This window comes from Serinus canaria, chromosome 19, assembly GCF_022539315.1.
Source record: "Serinus canaria isolate serCan28SL12 chromosome 19, serCan2020, whole genome shotgun sequence".
NCBI lineage: Eukaryota > Metazoa > Chordata > Aves > Passeriformes > Fringillidae > Serinus > Serinus canaria.
The window spans coordinates 4466418-4485622 of NC_066332.1; the positions used below are offsets into that span (position 1 = coordinate 4466418).

General features: G+C 53.9%; 2 protein-coding genes across 3 annotated transcripts; one reads left to right on the forward strand and one right to left on the reverse strand.

Annotated features, from left to right (window-relative positions):
- Nucleotides 1–1146: 1146 nt before the first annotated feature.
- On the forward strand, nt 1147–6492 carry SLC46A1 (solute carrier family 46 member 1). Its single transcript, XM_009094932.4, has 5 exons — nt 1147–1811; nt 2244–3096; nt 3464–3547; nt 4468–4624; nt 5156–6492. Exons 1-5 carry the CDS (start codon nt 1569–1571, stop codon nt 5229–5231), a joined length of 1413 nt encoding a protein of 470 aa, XP_009093180.2. The 5' UTR covers nt 1147–1568; the 3' UTR covers nt 5232–6492.
- Nucleotides 6493–8039: 1547 nt separating this feature from the next.
- Nucleotides 8040–18710, reverse strand: SARM1 (sterile alpha and TIR motif containing 1). 2 transcript variants are annotated; one of them, XM_030230979.2, is made up of 9 exons: nt 18257–18710; nt 15269–15887; nt 14463–14675; nt 14249–14340; nt 12987–13222; nt 11183–11276; nt 10214–10403; nt 10000–10121; nt 8040–9475 (listed from the first exon to the last, which is right to left on the reverse strand). In XM_030230979.2, exons 1-9 carry the CDS (start codon nt 18694–18696, stop codon nt 9367–9369), a joined length of 2115 nt encoding a protein of 704 aa, XP_030086839.2. In that variant the 5' UTR covers nt 18697–18710; the 3' UTR covers nt 8040–9366. The 2 variants fall into 2 exon arrangements, with proteins under 2 accessions (XP_030086839.2, XP_018774750.3); XM_018919205.3 differs by having other exon boundaries at nt 8040–9530.
- Between the last annotated feature and the right edge of the window lie 495 nt (nt 18711–19205).

The window sequence follows — 19205 nt, forward strand, 5'->3', positions numbered from 1 at the left end:
GGGACAGCAGCCAACAGCAAGGTCCTTTTTCTGCTTTTTACTCTTCTGCCCTAAGGCTGTGATGGAAATCTAAAAGAACACCTCGTTTTTGAATCTCTGCAGCACAAACGTTGGCCTCCAGCTGCAGCTTCATTTATGGAGTGCAAATACCAACGTGGAAGGGTCTCAGCTGAAGAATTGTGCCTGTCCTTTAGAACAGCACCTCCACAGAGATGGTGGCCACTGTCTTGTGAGTCCCAACACTTTCACAGACACTAAAAATGAGTTCTAGAAGTGCTTGACTGCAAAGTGAGTGGTTTATATCTTGCCCAAGATTTTCTGTGGCCCATGAGCACCTCGGTGCTGTCAGAGGAGTGAGGCCAATTCACATTAGTTTGGAACTGCTCCACTTTATATAAACAGGTTAATACAATACTCTGAATCCTGTGCTTTGAATTCAAAGGACAGCTTGGTCTTTCCTTCCTGATCAGCTCTTCGAGGCAGCCAAACCTCACAGGAGAGCAAACAGCACAGCCAAAACCTTCTTTATTAACTGAGTTTCTAAGTTATTTTGTCCTTTATAAAAAGCAGTATTTTCTAATGTGCTGTGAATTAATATAAGTGATCGTATATTGCTAAATACACTATTTTTCTGATCCTCGTGCAGTTAAAATGTTGATTTTTGTTTTGCTTGGTTTGTTGAGCCTGGAGAACACTGAGGGGAGCCTTCAGTGGAGGTTGGAGGTTGGAGCCTTCAATTGAAGGGGCAGGGGCTGTTCTCTCCTCTCTGGTGACCAGGACAAGAGGGAACAGCCTGAAGGCATGTCAGGGGATTTAGGAAAAGGTTCTTCACGCAGAGGGTGTTTGGGCACCAGCACAGGCTGCTCAGGTAAGGGGTGGGGCCCCATCCCTGCCGGGATTTAACTGTGTGAAGATGTGGCACCTGGGGACACGGTTTAGCGGGGTGGCTTTGGCCGTGCTGGGTTAACCTTGGACTCGATGCTCTCAGAGGGCTTTTCTCGCCTCAAAAATGACATGATTTTGTGAAACATCGTCCCCTGAGAGCTGCACCTTTAGCACCGGGCTCGCTGCAGGCTCCGGGCGGCGGAGGGAGCGGAGCCGGTCCCATGCCGGGCGGAGCAGAGCCCGGATCGTTCCGAGCGGAGCTGAGTAAGTCTCGTTCGGGCGGAGCCGTGTCAGTCCCGTTCGGGCGGAGCCGTGCCAGTGCCATCCCGGGCGGAGCCGTGTCAGTCCCGTTCGGGCGGAGCCGTGCCAGTGCCATCCCGGGCGGAGCAGAGCCAGTCCCGTTCGGGCGGAGCCGTGCCAGTGCCATCCCGGGCGGAGCCGTGTCAGTCCCGTTCGGGCGGAGCCGTGCCAGTCCCAACCCAAGCGGAGCAGAGCCAGTCCCGTTCCGGGCGGAGCCGTGCCAGTCCCAACCCAAGCGGAGCAGAGACAGTCCCGTTCCGGGCGGAGCCGTGCCAGTCCCAACCCAAGCGGAGCAGAGACAGTCCCGTTCCGGGCGGAGCCGTGCCAGTCCCAGCCCAAGCGGAGCAGAGCCAGTCCCGTTCCGGCGGAGCCTCCGCCCCTCCATGGCCGCCATGGCCGCTCCGCCGCCCGCCGAGCCCCCGGTGCCCCCCGGCCGGCGCCGCCTGTCGCTGCCCGCCGTGGAGCCGCTGCTGTTCCTGGCCACCGTGTCGCTGGGGCTGCAGGGCCCGCTGGCCACCCAGTACCTGTGGGACCGGCTGGGGGCCGACCACGGCTACAGCGGCCGCAACAGCACCGACTCCTCCGGCTGCGGGGACAGCAACGCTACCGCCGACCCCCTGCGGCAGGTGGGGACACCGAGGGACACGGGGGGACGGGAGAGCTCGGGGGTGCTCTGGTGCGGATGAAGAGCTCAGGGGGAGAGCCCGGCGGGGAGGCACGGGATGGATGGGGAGCCGGGGGGAAAGGCGGGTCCGTGGGATTGGGGAGCCCCGGAGGGAGCGGGAGGCTCACGGTGAACGGGAGGTCCCAGGGGAGAGGGAAGCTCTGGGGCAGCAGGGGAGGAGAGATGCCCGGGGGAACAGGGAGCCCCAGGGGGAAGAGGGAGCTTAAGAAGAGCTGGGAGTCCCTGGAAGCAGAGTCTGGAGGGAACGGGAAGCCCCAAAGGGAGCAGGGAGCCCGGAGGGGAAGGGGAGCGTGATGGAAGCAAGGAGCCCCAGGAGGAGTGGGGAGCCCAGTGCGTGCTGTTGGAGCTGCTCAGCTGCCCGTTTCTCCTGCAGGAGGTGGAAGCTCTGGTGTCCCACTGGAACCTCTACATCAACCTGGGAGGTTTCTTCGTCAGCCTCTTCTCCGTGACTCTCTTCGGCGCATGGAGCGACAGCGTGGGCCGGCGCCCGGCGCTCATCCTGCCGGCAGCGGGCATGGCCCTGCAGACAGGCATCTACCTGCTGGTCATGTACCTGGAGCTGCACGTCGCCTTCTTCCTCCTGGGACGCATCCTGAGCGGCCTCACGGGCGACTACAACCTGATCCTGGCCAGCTGCTTCTCCTACGTGGCCGACACCAGCGAGCGCGGTGCGCGGACGTTCCGTGTGGCCATCCTCGAGGCGTGCCTGGGCACCGCGGGCATGGTGGCCAGCATCGGCGGTGGCCAGTGGCGCAAGGCCCAGGGCTACATCAACCCCTTCTGGCTGGCCTTTGCTGCCAGCCTTGCTGCCACTCTCTACGCCGCTTTCTTCCTGCGGGAGTCAGTGAAGCAGAAGAAGGCGGCCAAGCTGTTCACGCTCAGCCACTACAAGGCTGTGTTCAAGCTGTACACGGCCCCCGAGCACCCGAGCTCCAGGTGGAAGCTGGCTCTGTACTCCCTGGCTTTCTTTCTGATTGTCACGGTGCATTTTGGAGCCAAGGACATCTATGTTTTGTACGAGCTCGGCTTCCCTCTGTGCTGGGCTTCTGATCTCATCGGCTACGGCTCGGCCGCCAGCTACCTGGCTTACCTGAGCAGCCTGGCGGGGCTGAGGCTGCTGCAGGTCTGCCTTGAGGACACCTGGGTGGCAGAGATAGGATTGATCTCCAACATTGCTGGGCTGGTGGTGATTTCCCTTGCTACCACAACGCCACTGATGTTTACAGGTGATGCTGAGGGCTTAATCCCTGTTTCTCAGGCTTTTGGTGAATTGGTGCTGGTGGTGTGCTTCAGGGGGAGTTCAGGCACGTGAGGAAGTTCTGCCTCGTGCACCAGCCAAACTGTGCCTTGCTAAGGGCAGTGTTGGCCAAACACTGAATTTGGAAGTACATCCCTGTAGTTCCTAGAACATAGGCTTCCCACAACTGTGTTATACTGCAGACACAGACTGAAGTGCCTTATGAGATCCAGGAGGGTGAATTGTGTCTAAATATAGCAGGGACACGCTGCCAGCAGCTGCAGATTTCTGGGACTGACTGGGAAGGCTTTATTTTTCAGGTGAGCTGTCCCTAATGTGCTGTGTCTTGCTCACAGGTTATGGAATTCTGTTCCTTTCCATGGCAGCCACTCCAGTCATCAGATCCAAGCTCTCCAAGCTGGTCAGTGAGACAGAGCAAGGTAAGGAGTTAACCACTGTGCTTAAGCCAGATCCTGAAATGCTTTTTTCTTGGAATATTGAAACCAGACTCTGGGGAGATTAGGAGTTCCCTGGCTCCTCTGGACTCCTGTGCCCCTGGGTAATTTTATTTTTTTTTTCCCCAAATAACTGTCATTCTTTGATTCAGACTTGCTGCATTTCTGAGATGAGAACAAGGGAAGAAAAGCAGGACTAGTTCATTCATCCATACCTTCATTTCCAAAACTTTTACAAGGAGCAAGAGTTAAAATGGATTATATAACAAGGAGAAAGGAGTCATTCTCCTGACCATAACTTTCCTCTGTAGATCAGTAACAGTGGGGAGAACCAGGTGTTGTTGGAGGGTTGTATCATTGACCACGGTGAAAGATCATGGATCACCCAAAGGAGGAGCATATTTGCCTTTTGTCCAGTTCTGTGTTTGGAGGGTTTGCACTTGCTGTGAAACACAGCACAGGAATGTCTCCAGGGCAGACAGGGGAAGGAGGGAATGCAGGTGGAAAAGATGGAGAGGGGTTTTGCAATACTCAGGTTTCTTATTTTAGGACGGCGATGGCACGTACGGCGCGTTTATGGTGCTAAATCTTGTGCTGTACTTAATGTTTAACAAGTGATAAGAGGTGCCCTGGCCTGGAGCATTCACAATCCAGCTGATGGATAATGTCCTGGTCGTCTCCTGATACAAATCCTGCAGGTTGGTGAGGTGGTCCTGGCCACAGGCTGGATGTGCCAGGCCAGTCCTTTCCCTCCTTTACCACATTGGTATTCACACACCTTTCTGATGGCAAGTGCAAACCCTTGGAAAGATTGGCAGAATGCACCGAGGCTGATGTGTTACAGCAGTTTACAGGCAATAACCACCTGCCTATCTCACCATTAACCTCTTATCTCTCTTTTCCAGGTGCTCTTTTTGCTTCTGTTGCCTGCGTGGAAGGGCTGTGTTCACTCGTGTCTACAGGAGTGTTCAACTCTCTCTACCCTGCCACCTTGCACTTCATGAGGGGATTCCCATTTCTCTTTGGGGCTATAATTCTCCTTATTCCAGCAGCTATCCTTGGGTAATTTACCTCAAATGTCCAAATTTTGCCATGCAATGTGATATGGAAAATACTGGTTTAGGATAGAAGCTGGCAGTTTTTAAGGCATATTTTCAGTTCTGGTTGTGAGAGGGTGTCTGGTGCTCCAGTAAAAAGAGGTGCAGGTCATTTCCTTTGGAATCTGAATCCTAGGGATAAACCTGCAGCCTGAGTAATGTAGCTGCCAATATTCAAAGTGCTTCAAGGCCTCACTCCAGCCTCAGTGAAACCCAAAATCTGGAATTGAATTTGAAAGTTCTTCATGGAAGAGATGGAGCTCTCTCAGCAGTCTCTCTTCCTGTAATTTCTTTAGCAATTGAAGCAGAAGTTTTGTTGTAATAGAAAACAAATCCCCTGGTAGGTTCTGGGAGAGGAAGTGTATTTGGATTTGCAGAAGTGCAGCAGCTCCTGGCAGGGTCACTTTGTTTTGTTCCTCTGAAACTTTTAAGACTCACTCAATTCAGCAACATCCCCACGTTCCTTTGGAAGCTGAAACTGTTCATTCTTTTCTAGGTGGATACAAATCTGGGATTCAAAACATGACTACAACCACTTCCAAGATGCTTCCCTGTCCCCCACCAAAGACTGAGTTTAACACCAAGGAATTGACCAGCACGGCAGTGTCCACCTGAACACTGCACTTCATTCTTCCCTCAAAGGACTGATCAGTGTGGGAAGGACACTCTGCTTGTCCTTACCAACTTTTAAATGCCAAGTAATTGGAAATCACAGGAGGAGCTTGATTTGGAGCTGTGAGTGCTGCCTCAGTGTTGTGTTGGCTCATCTGTCAGAGAAAACCCAAGAGACCCAAGAGCCAGTCAAGCTGTTGTGGGCCTTTTGCAAGGCTGCTTCGTGGTTTGGTGTGGCCAGAAGGCTCTGCCATGCTTTTAGTGAGGAGAGAGGACTGAGTTCTGCTGTAATTGCTGAGCATTTTCCCCTCAGGGTACTCCAGTGTGCAGAGATGAGCTGTTGGTGTGGGTGAGGCACAGCTGAAGCAGAGGCACCCAACAGTGTCCTGCTGGGGGGAAAGATCTGTGCTCCAGATCATCACATTGCCAGTAAAAACCCAACAAATGTGACATGCCAGACCACAATACTCTTATGGAGAAGGGTAGTTTAGCACAGGAGTGCTATTGCTGTCCTTACTGACTCAACCAGCTTTAGTTTTGCAAGTCAGAGGTGTCCTGAGAAGAGGATCTAATTCCTGAAGTGTTGGTAGGAGTGCCAGTGGTATGTCCTGCCTGTCTGCAGCTCAGCCCAGGATCTCAGAGGTGGTTTTTGAGAAGTGACAGATCATCTGAGAATACTGCAGGGCCAGTAGAATAAATCCTGGGTTGGGAGGGACCCATGAGGATCCTTGGAGCAACTCCTGAAGGTCCCTTAATTGACAGTTACCAAAAGCTATGAAGTCAAGGAGAAACTTGTCAGAATTGTTCCCCCCTTACAGTGCAGATCTGAGCCCCAGTTTGGCAGGTGTGCCCCAGGCATGTGAAATGCCTGCTGTGCTTTTCCAGAGGCCTTCCTCAGCAAGCTGGGGACAGCACCAGTGTCTTTAAGATGAATTAATTTTTGTTGTATGTGGCCTAATCTTGTGTTAATGACCTCAGTGCTTCTGCTTGCCCTGGCATCTTTGCCTGCCAGCAAGCAAACCCCATGTCCATGATTCTTAAAATTGTTCTTCCCAAAGCATTGCCTGTGTTGCTGCAATCCTTTTTTTCCTCTTCAACGTGCCATAAACCAGCAGTTCTGTGTGCACTGCTCTGCACACCCTGTTCAGGTACGTGCAGTAATGATTTTACTGTTATTTTCAGAATGAATAAAACCTCCATGCTCTTTTATGGTTCATAAAACTCTGGATATCTTGTGCAGCTGTTGATATCGTTTGTCCTTGACTCGTTGGAGGTTCCTCTCCATTATTTTACCTCTCAGTCCTTTATTGAAGACTGCAGTAAAGAAGGAGCAGCAGGAATTTATCTGTCTCACGGAGAATGAGTGTGTGAAGGTGAAAAGTCAGGGAAAATGCAGGTTTGGGACTTGCAAGCAGCCAAATCTTGCTTTTCCTGACCACCAGAGTAAAGCTTGCAAGAGAGCTTCATCTGAAACCTGTCCTTCAGTGTGCAGAAAATGTGAAATGCTTTAACCCAGCTTTGTCCCAGTCCATTGGGAGTGTGTGGTAAAAGCAGAACTGGGGAGCAGAGAAACAGGGAGGCTTTAAGAACTTGGTGTTGTGCCACTTGCCCCTAGAAGTTTTGCCAGGGAAGGTTGGAGTTACAGGTCTGACTGCTGGGCTCAGCCTGGAATTGACCTCCCGGAGGAACAGGGCATGCTGTGAATGTTGCAGGAGATGTTTGTGGCTGAGCTGATGGTGAAGTGAAGCCCTCTCCACCCCCTGGGTGCCAGTTCAAGCAGCTGCTCAGTGTTGTGCAGGGAGGTGAAACCTGGCTCTGCACGGGGACACATTCAATGGCAGCTATTATGCCTCAATAAAAAAATTAAACCAGAATTATTCTAGGCTGTCCTCCAAGAGTTGCAACAGTGGAGCCATGGCTGGTGACAGCAGGCAGAGTCCCTGGGGGTGCAGTGCATCAGTCCATGCAAAGGTGAGTGGAAGTGAGGGGTTCCTGCAGGAATGGTGCTTGGGAATGCCAGTTCTGCTTCATGGTGGCAAGGAAAAGCAAGTGTGAAAAGCCTGCAGGGAGAGAAGCACGTGAGCCAGACAAAGAGGAGGGGATTTAGAGTAAAAACCAGATTTATTAATAATGCCTGATTGAATAACTCCAAACACTTTTTACGTGGCAGAGCAGAGGAATGAGGGAAGGTGGGGACAGAGGAATTAATTTCCTTGAGTCTGCTCCAGCTGGGTATGGGATGCTTTGCCAGAAGCAGGGCAAGTTCATTAAGGTGAAGATAATGATGGGGAAACAGGAGGAGTCACAGTCCAGGCAGCTGGAGCAGGAGATGGGATCTCATGCCAGGTGAGACACCTGAGCTGTGGAGAACAAGAAAATCTCCACTCTGAGTGCTGGGTGAGGAGGCTGATTGCTACAGAGCTCCTGGGAAACAAGACACAATCATCTCACCAGGTTATTGCAGGGAGGAAAATCCTTAGGAGAGTTTGTGTGGGACTCCTTCAGTGGCCATGGAGGCCCTGACATTCAGTTACTGAAGGCTTTTCCCTGAAGCAGCTCACAAGAGGCTTTTATACTCAGGCAGATTCACCTTTGGGCTCATCTGCTGCCTTCTTGTTATTTTTTCTGGAGATTAGATGGATTCTAATTCTGATGAACGCTGGGCAAATATGGCTATTAACCTTTCACTGGAGAGCAAAGATGCCATTAACTGTGAGCTGATAAGAACTATCCATAAAGCACCAGAATTAACTTTTTTTTTTTTCCCCTGTTATATTCATGGATCCAAGCCAAAAGAAGAAAGTGTTTGTGTTCCTGACAGTTAAAGCAGAGCTCCAGGGAGAGCCAGGAGGAGGACTGGCTGAGACTCCTTGTTACCTCCTGAAAAGGTTGAGTTCTTCTTGAGCAAGGATAGGAAGAGGAGTCTGTTTGTTTTTCAAGGTGATTCAGCAGCCTGGAGTGTGGAATGCAGGGATTTGTGTCAGGATGCCCACGGTTCCTCACCTGCAGCGTTGGCAGCAGGCACTGATGGTCCTGGAGCATCCTTTGCCAGCCCTTTGCAAAACTCCACTTTTTCTGGATATTTTAAGGTGAGGAGCTGCAAAAAGCCCAGGTAGGTGTTGAGAGGAGGTTGATAGGAAGAAACAAGTGCTGCTTGGAATTGCATCCAGCAGTGGGCAGGGACAACCCCGGGGAGCTCAGCCAGGGCTGTGGTGGTCAGCAGAGAGATTCACCAGCTCCTGCTGAAGGCACAGACCACAGGAGCAGGATAAAATACAGCCACAGTGTAGAATAACTCCACAAGCACAGCAATTAGCATCTTCCCTGCATGGATTTCAAGTTTTCCAGGGTCACAATCCAGCCTCCAGTGCCCTGGAAATACAGACTTGATAAAGTGGTGGAGCTGAGACTTCAGATGGAGGGAAGGAGGGTATTTTAAAAGCACTTTTTGTAGGGATCCTGCAGAAGCTTCACGTGGTCTAACCCCAAATTCCCACTGCCAGAGGTAAGAGCACAGAGTGGTTTTGCAGCACTGGGAGGTGGAAGTCTTTTGAGGAGGGAAGGAGCTCCTGTGATAAAGGGACATTGCTGGGAAAGATAAAGCACTTCAGAAGGCCCCTGTGGGTTATCTTTCCCAAACACAAAAATTTTGTTAGGGCTTAATTTTTATTTGCCCTTTCCTGCTCTCAGTTTCTGACCACAGGGATACTCCTGGGGCACACAGCAGAGCCTCACCTTCCTCTCAATTGCTCTTCTCTCCTTTGTCCTCTTACAATGGATTCTCAACACTTCTCCAATTTTCAGTCCTCCAAAAATTCTCCTTCTTTGGACGTGTTTCTGGGGGAAGCTGCAGCTGCCTGTGGGGGCCTGGATGGTGCCAGTCTCCCTCACACCCCACAGGAGGACGTGGAAGACCCATAATCCATCCCAGAGTCCAGCCTGCCTTGGCTCCCCAGGCGCTGGGGGAGTGAGTGCTGGGGCCAGGGGCTTGTATTGGGAGGGAGAGGAGGGAGCAAGAGCCACAGGTTTTCTCTCAAAGATAGGAAAAAAAATTCAGGAGGGATAAATTTGGACCCCCACAAAAAAAAAAAGGGGTCACCAGTGAGTCTGTGAGGCTGCTGTGGTGGTTCTAGCTCTGGCCCAGGGAGTGCAGGCAGTCCAGCCCGTTCTCGGAGCCGGCCGAGGAGTCGCGCGAGGAGCGGCCCTGCAGAAAGCGGATGATTTTGTCAATCGTGGCCTCCTGGTACTCGTGGGACCACCTGTATCGAGGGGAAAAAGTGTGATGTTTACTTCTGCTGCTGCGTGTGGGGTGCCACAAGGTAGCTCAGTTCATTTGAGCCAGCCAGAGACCCCTTTCCTCCACCCCACCTCTCCTTTTCCCCACGGGTGCTGCAGGATGTCCTGCCAGGTTGCACAAAGGGAAAGCAGGGGGGTAAAGAAACCCAGGTGAGCTGTAAAACCTGCCAGCATCACTAAGGATGTGTGTCCTCCCAGCAGTGATCCCTCTGTCACCTAGAGGAGCCCCAGCACAGCACCAGCAGCAGGGATGTGGTGGGAACCTTTGCTCCCTGCAAGCTCTGGAGCACCTGGAGTGACTCAGTGTCCCTTTGACCTGTTCTGCCACCCTCATCTGTTTGTCCCAGTGTCCTTGGGCTCTTTGCTGCTCTGTATGCAAGCTGTTCTCCCCAGCTGCCAAAGAACCCCATGGCACAGGTGGCTTTTACTTACATGATACCATTGAATTTCAGGACAGCCCTCATGTCCTTGGGAAGTGTTTCTGGGTCTGGCCACTCGAAATGGTCTGTAACAGGCACAATGTTCTTCCCAGAGTTCAGGGCTGTCACAATCTCCTGCAGGAACAGAACATGCAGGTGCTCTTGGCCTGTATCAGCCCCTCACCCACTCCCTCCCACCAGAGGTCCCACCTGGTGGCATCTCTTACCTTGTGTACCCAGTCCTTGCACTCGGGGTCCTCCATGCATTTATCCAGTGCGTTTGGTGAGAGGACCAGCACAAAATTCCGGGCACTCAGGACACTCTGGATCAGTTTGTCTTCAAACTTCCCTGCCTCCAGCTTCTCCACGTCGATGAACACGCTGAAGCCGTGGAGCTGCAGGTGGACCTTCAGCAGGCTGGTGGCAAGAGGGGACAGCACCACAAGGAGAGGTTTATTTGCTGTCTCACCACGTTGGCTGAGACACGGGGAGACAGAGGAGCAGGGAATGAGATGCCAGCTCCAGCCCAGCTGTCTGGGCACGTGCAGAGAACACGAGGAGCTGACATCGATTCCATGCTGTGATCCCCTGCAGCCCTAGGAGCGTGGGGAAAGGGTCACTCAGTGCCAAAGTGGTATTGTAGCAAGGTGACCCCCCACAGCCAGGGAATAATGTGTGTGGACTCCAGTGATTCCAGAAGGCTGAACAATTGTTTTATTGAGTTATACTATATTATACTGCATACTACACTAATACTATAAAATACTAAAGAAAAACCCATGACTGCTTACAGTCACGACACAGCTTTGGCCTAATTGGGCAATCAATCAATCAAAACAATCATCACCAGAGTCTAATTAACAAATCCCTCTTGGTAAACAATCTCCATTACACATTCCACATGTGCTAAACAACAGGAGCAGCAAGTAGAGATAAGAATTGTTTTCTTCTTTGTCTGAGCTTTCTCACAGACTTTCCCCAGGAGAAATCCTGGGAAGGTTGTGCCTGCTGCTCTCTGTGAAGAGAGCTGTGGCCACAAAGTGGCGGCGACAGGACGGGGAACTGGCCTGTCCACTGTGCAGCTCCTCACATGTGCTGTCCCCATTTCCTCTGCAGCTTTTGGCAGCCTCTCCCTCCTCCCCATTCCACACCTTTCCCACAGCTGACCACCCACCTTCATTCCCTGCAGGGCTCACCTGGCCAGCTGCGAGCCGGTGCTCCTGCGGTAGCTGATGAACACGTCGGTCCCGTTGGATGCGGTTTGCAGGGTGATGGGCGAGTGCAGCGTCTCTAGACAGCACAAAACAGCCACCACAAGTTACAAACCACCCAGAAGCTCCTTGCCTTGTGATTTCGGGGTTTACTTCAGAAACCCAGTCCCTCTCCTGATGATTCCCTCCCAGCTGTGTCAGTCACCTCTCCTTTCCCCTCCCAGCACTGTCTGTCAATCCTAGAATTCCAGAAGGGCGTTGAGTGATTGGCAGATTCAAAGGGTGCCCTCTACCCCTGGGGGAGCATTGGGCCATCCAGGTGTCCTTTGTCCCTTAAGATCCCCTTCTGTGTACCGGGCTGGTGGGATTCCTACCCCTGAGATCCCCCTCTCCCCAGGGTTAAAAGGAACAGCAACCACATGTTTGTGAGTTCTCTTGGAGCTGGGGCTGGGTTCAGAGGCCTATGGGCCAGAACAAAGCTCTGGATCCAAACCCTCCATCAGAACCTACTCCTTTCCTTCCCCATCACCTGAAGCTTCTCTGCCAGAGGCAAACCCAAGGAGCAGACCCTGTTATGGGGGAAGATCCATCCCACCACCACCAGAGTTCCTGCATGCCTGGACTCGTCCCCACGTGCCCAGCTGCAGCCCCCAGCCAGCCAAAAGTGTCTCTGGGTTGAAACACCACAGTTGCCCCCGTTTGGTCAAGCAGCAGGGCCAGACAAGCTCAGGCGCATCCCATCCAGCTACATTGGTAATACTCGATTGGAATAATTACCAATATAGCTGGACAGGACGTGCCTGAGCTTGTCTAGCCCTTGGTGCTTGACCAAAACCAGCAACTGTGGTGTTTTCACCCCACAGACACTTTTGGCTGGCTGGGTGTGTGGTGTTTTCACCCCAAGACACTTTTGGCTCTCTGGGTGTGTGGTGTTTCACCCCACAGACACTTTTGGCTGGCTGGGTGTGTGGTGTTTTCACCCCAAGACACTTTTGGCTGGCTGGGTGTGTGGTGTTTCACCCCACAGACACTTTTGGCTGGCTGGGTGTGTGGTGTTTCACCCCACAGACACTTTTGGCTGGCTGGGTGTGTGGTGTTTCACCCCACAGACACTTTTGGCTGGCTGGGTGTGTGGTGTTTCACCCCACAGACACTTTTGGCTGGCTGGGTGTGTGGTGTTTCACCCCACAGACACTTTTGGCTGGCTGGATGCTGCAGCTAGGCACATGGAGGCAGGTCCAGGTGTGCAGGAGCTCCGGTGGCTGCAGGATGGAGCTTCCCCCATAACAGAGTCTGCTCCTTGAGTTTACCTCTGGCAGAGAAGCTTTAAGGCAGTGATGAAAGAAAAGTCAGTTCTGATAGAGTTTTGATCCAGAGCTTCATTCTGGCCCACAAGCCTCTGAATCCAGCTACAGCTCCAAAAGAACTCCTGACTGCATGGTTTGCTCACTCTTTTACCCAGAAGAGGAGAGAAAGAGCATCAAGACCACTAACCAAGTATGGGAAAGGAGATCTCAAGGGACAAAAAGACAGCTGAATGGCCCAATGTCCCCCCAGGGGTAAGAGGCATCTTTTGAATCTGCCCAATCACTCCATGCCCTCCTAGAATGCCAAGCCTGACAGACAGCACTCAGCAAGGAGCAAGAGAAAGAGACAAAGAAGTGGCTGACACATCTAGCAGTGAGCTATCACAAGAAGAACCAAGCTTCTGAAGTAAATCCTGAAATCACAACTCAACGTTATTCCAACAGCAGCTGATCCCAAGCACCCCTCCAGCCCGTTCCCGCACCCCTGGCGGCGGTGAGGATGCGGACGCGGTGGAAGCCGGTGTGGATGTGGCAATCCTCCTGCAGCTGCTGCTCCGTCACGCGGTGCAGGAAGTTGCGGTCGATGCCGCAGGTGAGCAGGTTGTAGGTGTACTGCCGGAATTTGGGCTCGATGCCCCCCAGCCAGTCGGCCAGGTTGCTGCGGTCACAGGTGGAGTAGTTGGCGAAGGTCTTGAGCTCCGTCAGCTCCCGGAAAAACCTGGTGGGGGGACAGGTGGAGCAGCACTTAGAGACACGGGGGTGCCACTGTGGGATTTTTGAAGGAGTTTTGAATGAGGTAGAGAGGGGACCTCTGAGTTGTTTTAGGGGATGTGGTTTATTTTTCTTATCTTCTGCACAGGCAGGAAGGGTGGGTTCAGCTCACATCTTTACCGCACGGTTCAGAAGGTTGCAGCACTTGTAGTTACAAGACTTTTTAAGTATTTATTGACCAATAAAACACTGCTAACAAGGATATTTATGCTTTTTACTTAATCCTTAACTCAATCCTCCTATTTTGTCTTATGGACTCATGCTACAATGTAAGTTTTTTAACCAATTATGTTATAACACAAACCTACAGTACTGCATTCTAAACTTCTTGTTTACCTTTGTAACTATTTTTATTTTTTCTATATCTTAAACTCTGGAACTCTAAACTTTCCTCTTCTTAATTTATCATGTCTCTACTTTAAACTATAAATCCACATTCTCAGTTCTGGCACCTAAGTTTGGAAGCTTTTTCCAAGGTCTCAAATGAAATCCTGTGTTTAATTCTAAGCTTTGGCTTACAGGCCCAAAGTTCTGCGAGTTCCCTGCACTTCAGATTCCAACATTTTACCTGCTCAGGAGGGAGTGCAGCTCCACACTGGGGTGAAGGATGAGCTCCAGGAACAGGAAACAGAGGAACAGCTGCATGGGAGTGCTGGTCCTCAGGACAACGAGGTGTGAGCAGCTCAGCTAAGGGTCAGGTCCCATTTTTCTGGGTAACTTGCAGGATCCCACCTGCCCTGTGCCATAGGTGGTCTTTCCCCCACCCACACCTCTGCCATGCAGTGGTCCCATTACAGAAATCTCTCTGGGACTGCAAAAAGTGCAGTGGAAAAGCCCCGGCAGTCCAGGTTTTCCATTTGGAGGATCTCTGTTCCTGTTTTTGCAAGAAGGGAAAGGCAGAGACCTGGTCCCTGGCTCTGCCACTGTGGTGATGGCCCTGAGGGAGTCCAGTGTGCCCTGGGGGTGGTCCTACCTTTTCCGAGTGATGCTGGAGTCCATCCCCAAATCCTTCTGCAGCTCCTCCTCTGTCAGCCTCAGGAGAATGTCCCCATCCACCTGGTGATCCTGCCAAGAGAAATCCAGGCTGGAAAGGTCCCAGGAAAAGCTGGGTGAGACGCTTGCACCTCTGCTGCGAGATGGGGCAGAAATGTCCACCCACGTGTCCCTCCCCCAGCCCAGAGCCCTACCAGGAATCTCTGGCAGTATTTGTTGAATCCGATCTGCTGCAGCCACGTCTGCACCTCACAGGACTTCCAGCTGGGAACTGTGGGCAGGATGCGCCGAGGAACCTCCTCCCCTATCAGGCGCAGCACCTTTTTGGCCAGGGAGGAGGTGGTGCTGCTGGTGGAGTAGCACACAATCCTCTTCAGGCTCTGAGTAGCCCCGATCTCACTGAAAATCTGGGGACACAAAGGGAGGAGACGGCACTTTGCCTCCCCTCATCCTCCTCCCTATTGTTCCAGACAAAGGAAGGAATGATAAATCTGACTCCATGTTCTCAGAAGGCTAATTTATTATTTTATGATACTGTTTTATATTAAAGAATGCTAAACTAAAACTATACTAAACTATACTAAAGAATACAGAAAGGATACTTACAGGAGGCTAAAAGATACTAATGAAGATTTGTGGCTCTCTCCAAAGCCCTTACTCAGCTTGACCATAATTGGCCAAAGAGTGAAAACAACTCACATGAAACCAATGAAACAATCACCTGTGGGTAAACAATCTCCAGCCACATTCCAAAGCAGCAAAACACAGGAGAAGCAAATGAGATAATACTGTTTTCCTTTTCCTCTGAGGCTTCTCACCTTCCCAGGAGAAGAATCCTGGGCAAAGGGGTTTTTCCAGAAAATATGACTGCCACGCTTCCCAACAAGATGTGCTGGGCCAGATGAATACCAAGGTGTTTGGTGGGCAAAAGACACCAAGATGCAGCTGTGCCACCCCTTCCCTTGGTCATCACCTTCCTCCAGGCCAACCTACCCTTTACCTGTGTTTTCTTCTGCCTGGCTTTGATGGCAGCCTCGGTGCACAGGTAGAAGGCGGCGATGCACTGAGCCTCCAGCCTGGAGCTGTCCAGCAGGGGCACCAGGCGCTGCAGGTCCTGTGCTGTCCTCCCCTGGATGTTGTCACTGCTGCCCAACATCTGACAGGCAAACTGCTCGGGGTCCAGCGAGGCGATGAAGGGCTCCACCAGCGCCAGCGTCCCCGAGCGCTCCACCTCCTTCTCGATCTCCTTGTTGGTGGCCAGCACCGTGATGGCCAGGCAGGCGTGCAGCCGGATCAGCTCGTCATCTTTGGAGAAGGCCAGGGGGAAGAGCCACTCTGCTGCCTTCTTCTCGATCATCAGGCGCTGGTTGGCCTGGCCCCCGTACATGGCACAGTTGGCCAAGGCCATGGCGCAGTGGCGCAGCACGGCAGGGTCCGTCCAGCGGCACCAGTACAGGATGGTGTCCAGGCCTCCGTCGGAGATGAGCTGGAAGCAGGTCTCCTCCGTGTGCTTGAACATGTGCTCCAGGATCCCAGAGAGGCTCTGGGCCAGCTGGGGGATGTCCCTCTCCTTGGCTAAGTTCAGGATTACGCCCAGACCGATCCGAGCGATGCGGTCCCTGTGGGGAGGAGATGGGGAGGAGGGGCAGGTGGACATGCAAGGGGTGACAGCATTGGCTGGTGTGGCCCATGGTGACATTTATCCCAGGACAGACATTTATCCCATTGCCAGATATGCAATGCAGCAAGGTGCAACAGGCTGGTGTTGGAGGATCCTCTGTGGGTCTGATGGAAGAATTTGTGATGGGGTGCACAGCCCAGGACCCCCTCACTGGATGCTCTCATGCTCAGGGTAGGATCTTCACAGCAATTAACAGGCAGGGTGGGTTAATGCCAGGCTGGAAATGGATCTGCTGGGCCAGCATTGCTGTGGTGTGGAGCTGTTTTGTGTTTGGCAGTGAAACTTTTTTGTCCCCTAAGCACTGCTGTCAGGACAGGGCTTTCACACCTGCATGAGCAGCCAAGCAGCCCTGTCCACAAGTGGGACACAGGGGTCTGTCTGTCCTGGGATGGCAGCAGCAGGGAAGCTCTTTATTTCCTCCCCCTGCACTCTTCTGGAAGAGAACAGCAAGAGCCAGGGGCCAAGGGCCATCAGCTGCTGCTTGGCCATGACTGGTCTTGGAATGCCTGTGCTTAAAATGACACCTGAATGGGGCTGTGCCTTGAAAATGCAGTGAGGAAGGGAGAAATCAGGGTCATAGAATGATTTGGGTTGGAAAAGATCTGAAAACTCATCCAGGTCCAAGCCTCTGCCACAGGCAGGGACACCTTCCACCAGACCAGGCTGCTCCAAGCCCTGACTAACCTGGCCTTGGACACTTCCAGGGATCCAGGGCAGCCACAGCTTCTCTGGGCACCCTATGCTAGGGCCTCACCACCCTCTGAGATGAGCTCTTGGCTGTGCTCCCATGAGTTTCCTGGGGCCAGTGGCAGCTCCATTCCTGCCCTCAGCAGTGGCAGTGTGGTGCCACTGTGCTGGAGCTGCTCTGCCAGTGAGGCAGCACTGGCACTGGTGCCCCATGCCCTGCTGCTCAGGGGGGCAGTGCCACACTCATTCCCCAGCCACGGTGGGGTGATGGCATGCCAGCCTCTGTGCTGGCAGGCAGGAAGAGCATTTCTGGGAAGCCTGTGACCCACAGGGCTCTCACTGACCTTGGGGTGGGTTTGACAGGAAATGTTGTGGAGAGCCCTGGGAAAAAAAAAAAGAAGCCCTCAGCCTGGGTCTGGCTGTGAGCCCGGACTCAGCCATGGAGCTGGATGACAAACACTGGTCCCTGACTCCCTGCAGCTGCAGATGGAGCCAGGACCTGTCCAGCTCCCAGCTAAACACCTCTGCTGCTGGGCACAGACTGGGAGAGGTCTGCAAGTGAGAGGCTGGACCCAAAGGGGAGCCCCACACCTCCCTGCCATGGCTCAGGAGCTGTGGGAAGCGAGGGGCTGGAATGCCATGGCTGCTCCAAGACCATGAACTGCTCCTGGAGCAGAAACAACAACTCCAGCAAATGCTTTCTCTTGCTAAGGAGCTGAATGCTGAATGCAGACCATGCCAGTGATGCTTCCCGGGATTAAATTCCACCCTAATGGGCTTTCCTGATTTAGCTGCTGCTTATTTTTGCCTGCCAGTGCATGAAGCGAGGCCCAGGCTGTGAGTCCACAGCCTTCCAGCAAGAGACATCCCCCAGGAAGCTGGAGCAACACTTTGGCCAGGCTCCCTCCACATCCTTTGGGTGCATTTGGGGTGCATTTGGGGTGTTGGAAGGGTGAGCTGTGTGTGGGTGCTGTGATTGGGATGGGCCAGGTGTGCACATGCACCTTTGTACACACACACACACACACACCATGCCCGTGCTCTGACAGAGACATCCCAGCACCTCTCACCTGTCCTGGGCAGCAGCACACGCACCTGAACATGGGGCTGAGGGCTGCTGACCCCTCCTTATGGCTTCATCCCAGCCCTGGTCAGCAGCAGGGAGGCTCTGGGAAGTGGCTTTGTCCTCCTCGTGCTGCAGTTATGGCTAAAGGAGAGTCACATCTTGTCCTTTGGGTCATGCTCTGAGCCAGCCAAACTGACTCAGCTCAGCCTGGCTGAGGGGGCTCAGGAGGACACCCCAGTCCCCAGCAGCACCCCAGGGTTCTGGGGCTGACAGAGCAGCCCTTGGTCATGGCCTGGACAAGAATCAGGCACCCTGTGCACAAGGTGGATCCGAGGGGCTTTGTGCACTGGAGAGCACCCACAGCAGGGAAATTTGGGGGGTGGGGATGGGTGAAGGTAGGTCAAGGCCAGGTTGGATTGATTTGAAGCTACCTTGTCTGTGGAGGGTGTTCCTGCCCACGGCAGGGGCTTGAGATGAGGTTTTTGAGGTCCCTTTGAACCCACCCGGTTCTGGGGGCCGGCAGGGTGAGGCTGAGGGGCTCTTTGCAGACTCACCTGTTCTCTGCCACCAGGATCTGCTCCAGGAGTTTTCCTGCCTGGCACTTGGTCTCCAGCTCGGAGGTGTAGAGCAGGTTGAGCAGCAGGTCCAGGCCCCCCTCGAGGCGGATCACATCGCACAGCACCTTGGCCACGTCCCTCCCCACGGCGGGCATCCCCCAGGCCTCCTCCACCAGCCGGAACACCTCGGACAGAGCCGCCCGCAGCCCCTCGGCCGTGGCCGCCTGCGTGGCGTGGCCGATGGCCCGGCGGAGCACGGGCAGGACCCGCTCCAGCGCCTCCCGCACCTCGGTGCCCACCCCGGGGGAGACCCCGCCGTGCTCCCGGGCGCTGCCCCCGCCCGCCCGGCTCACACAGTTGGGCACCGCCAGCCGCTCCGCGCTCGCCATGGCCAGGGACCGGCCCAGGGTGTGCAGCGACAGCAGCAGGGCCAGCATCGGCGGCCGCTACCGCGGCATCCCCGGCCCCGCGCCCGCGGGGACCCCCCGCTCCTGCGGGGACGCGGGAGGGCGGCCGGGGGACTCGGGAGGGACGGGAGGGGGGATGCGCTGTCCCGCTCCCCCCGCTGCCCGGCCGGGATGCGGAGCTGGAAGCGGAGCGGGATCCGCCTTCCCCGAGCCGGGCTCAGCATCCCGGTCCACGGGGCTGATGTCACCGGGCGCAGGCGCCGCCTCTCCGAGGAGGGGCTCGGTGCCGGGGGCTGCAGCCCCCTCCCGCTGCTGATCCCCCCAGAGCCCTCCTGCCACCAGCCCCGGAAGGATTTAACAGAATCGTGGATGTGGCACTTGGGGATGTGGCTCAGTGGTGGGCTTGGCGGTGCCGGGGTAACGGCTGGAGTCGGTCTTAGAGGGCTTTTCCATCCTAAATTTTATGTTTCTGTGATTGTGGCCTTTCCGTGTTTAAATAGGGCTCAATAGAATAGATATCGATAGGACAAGGGGAGGCG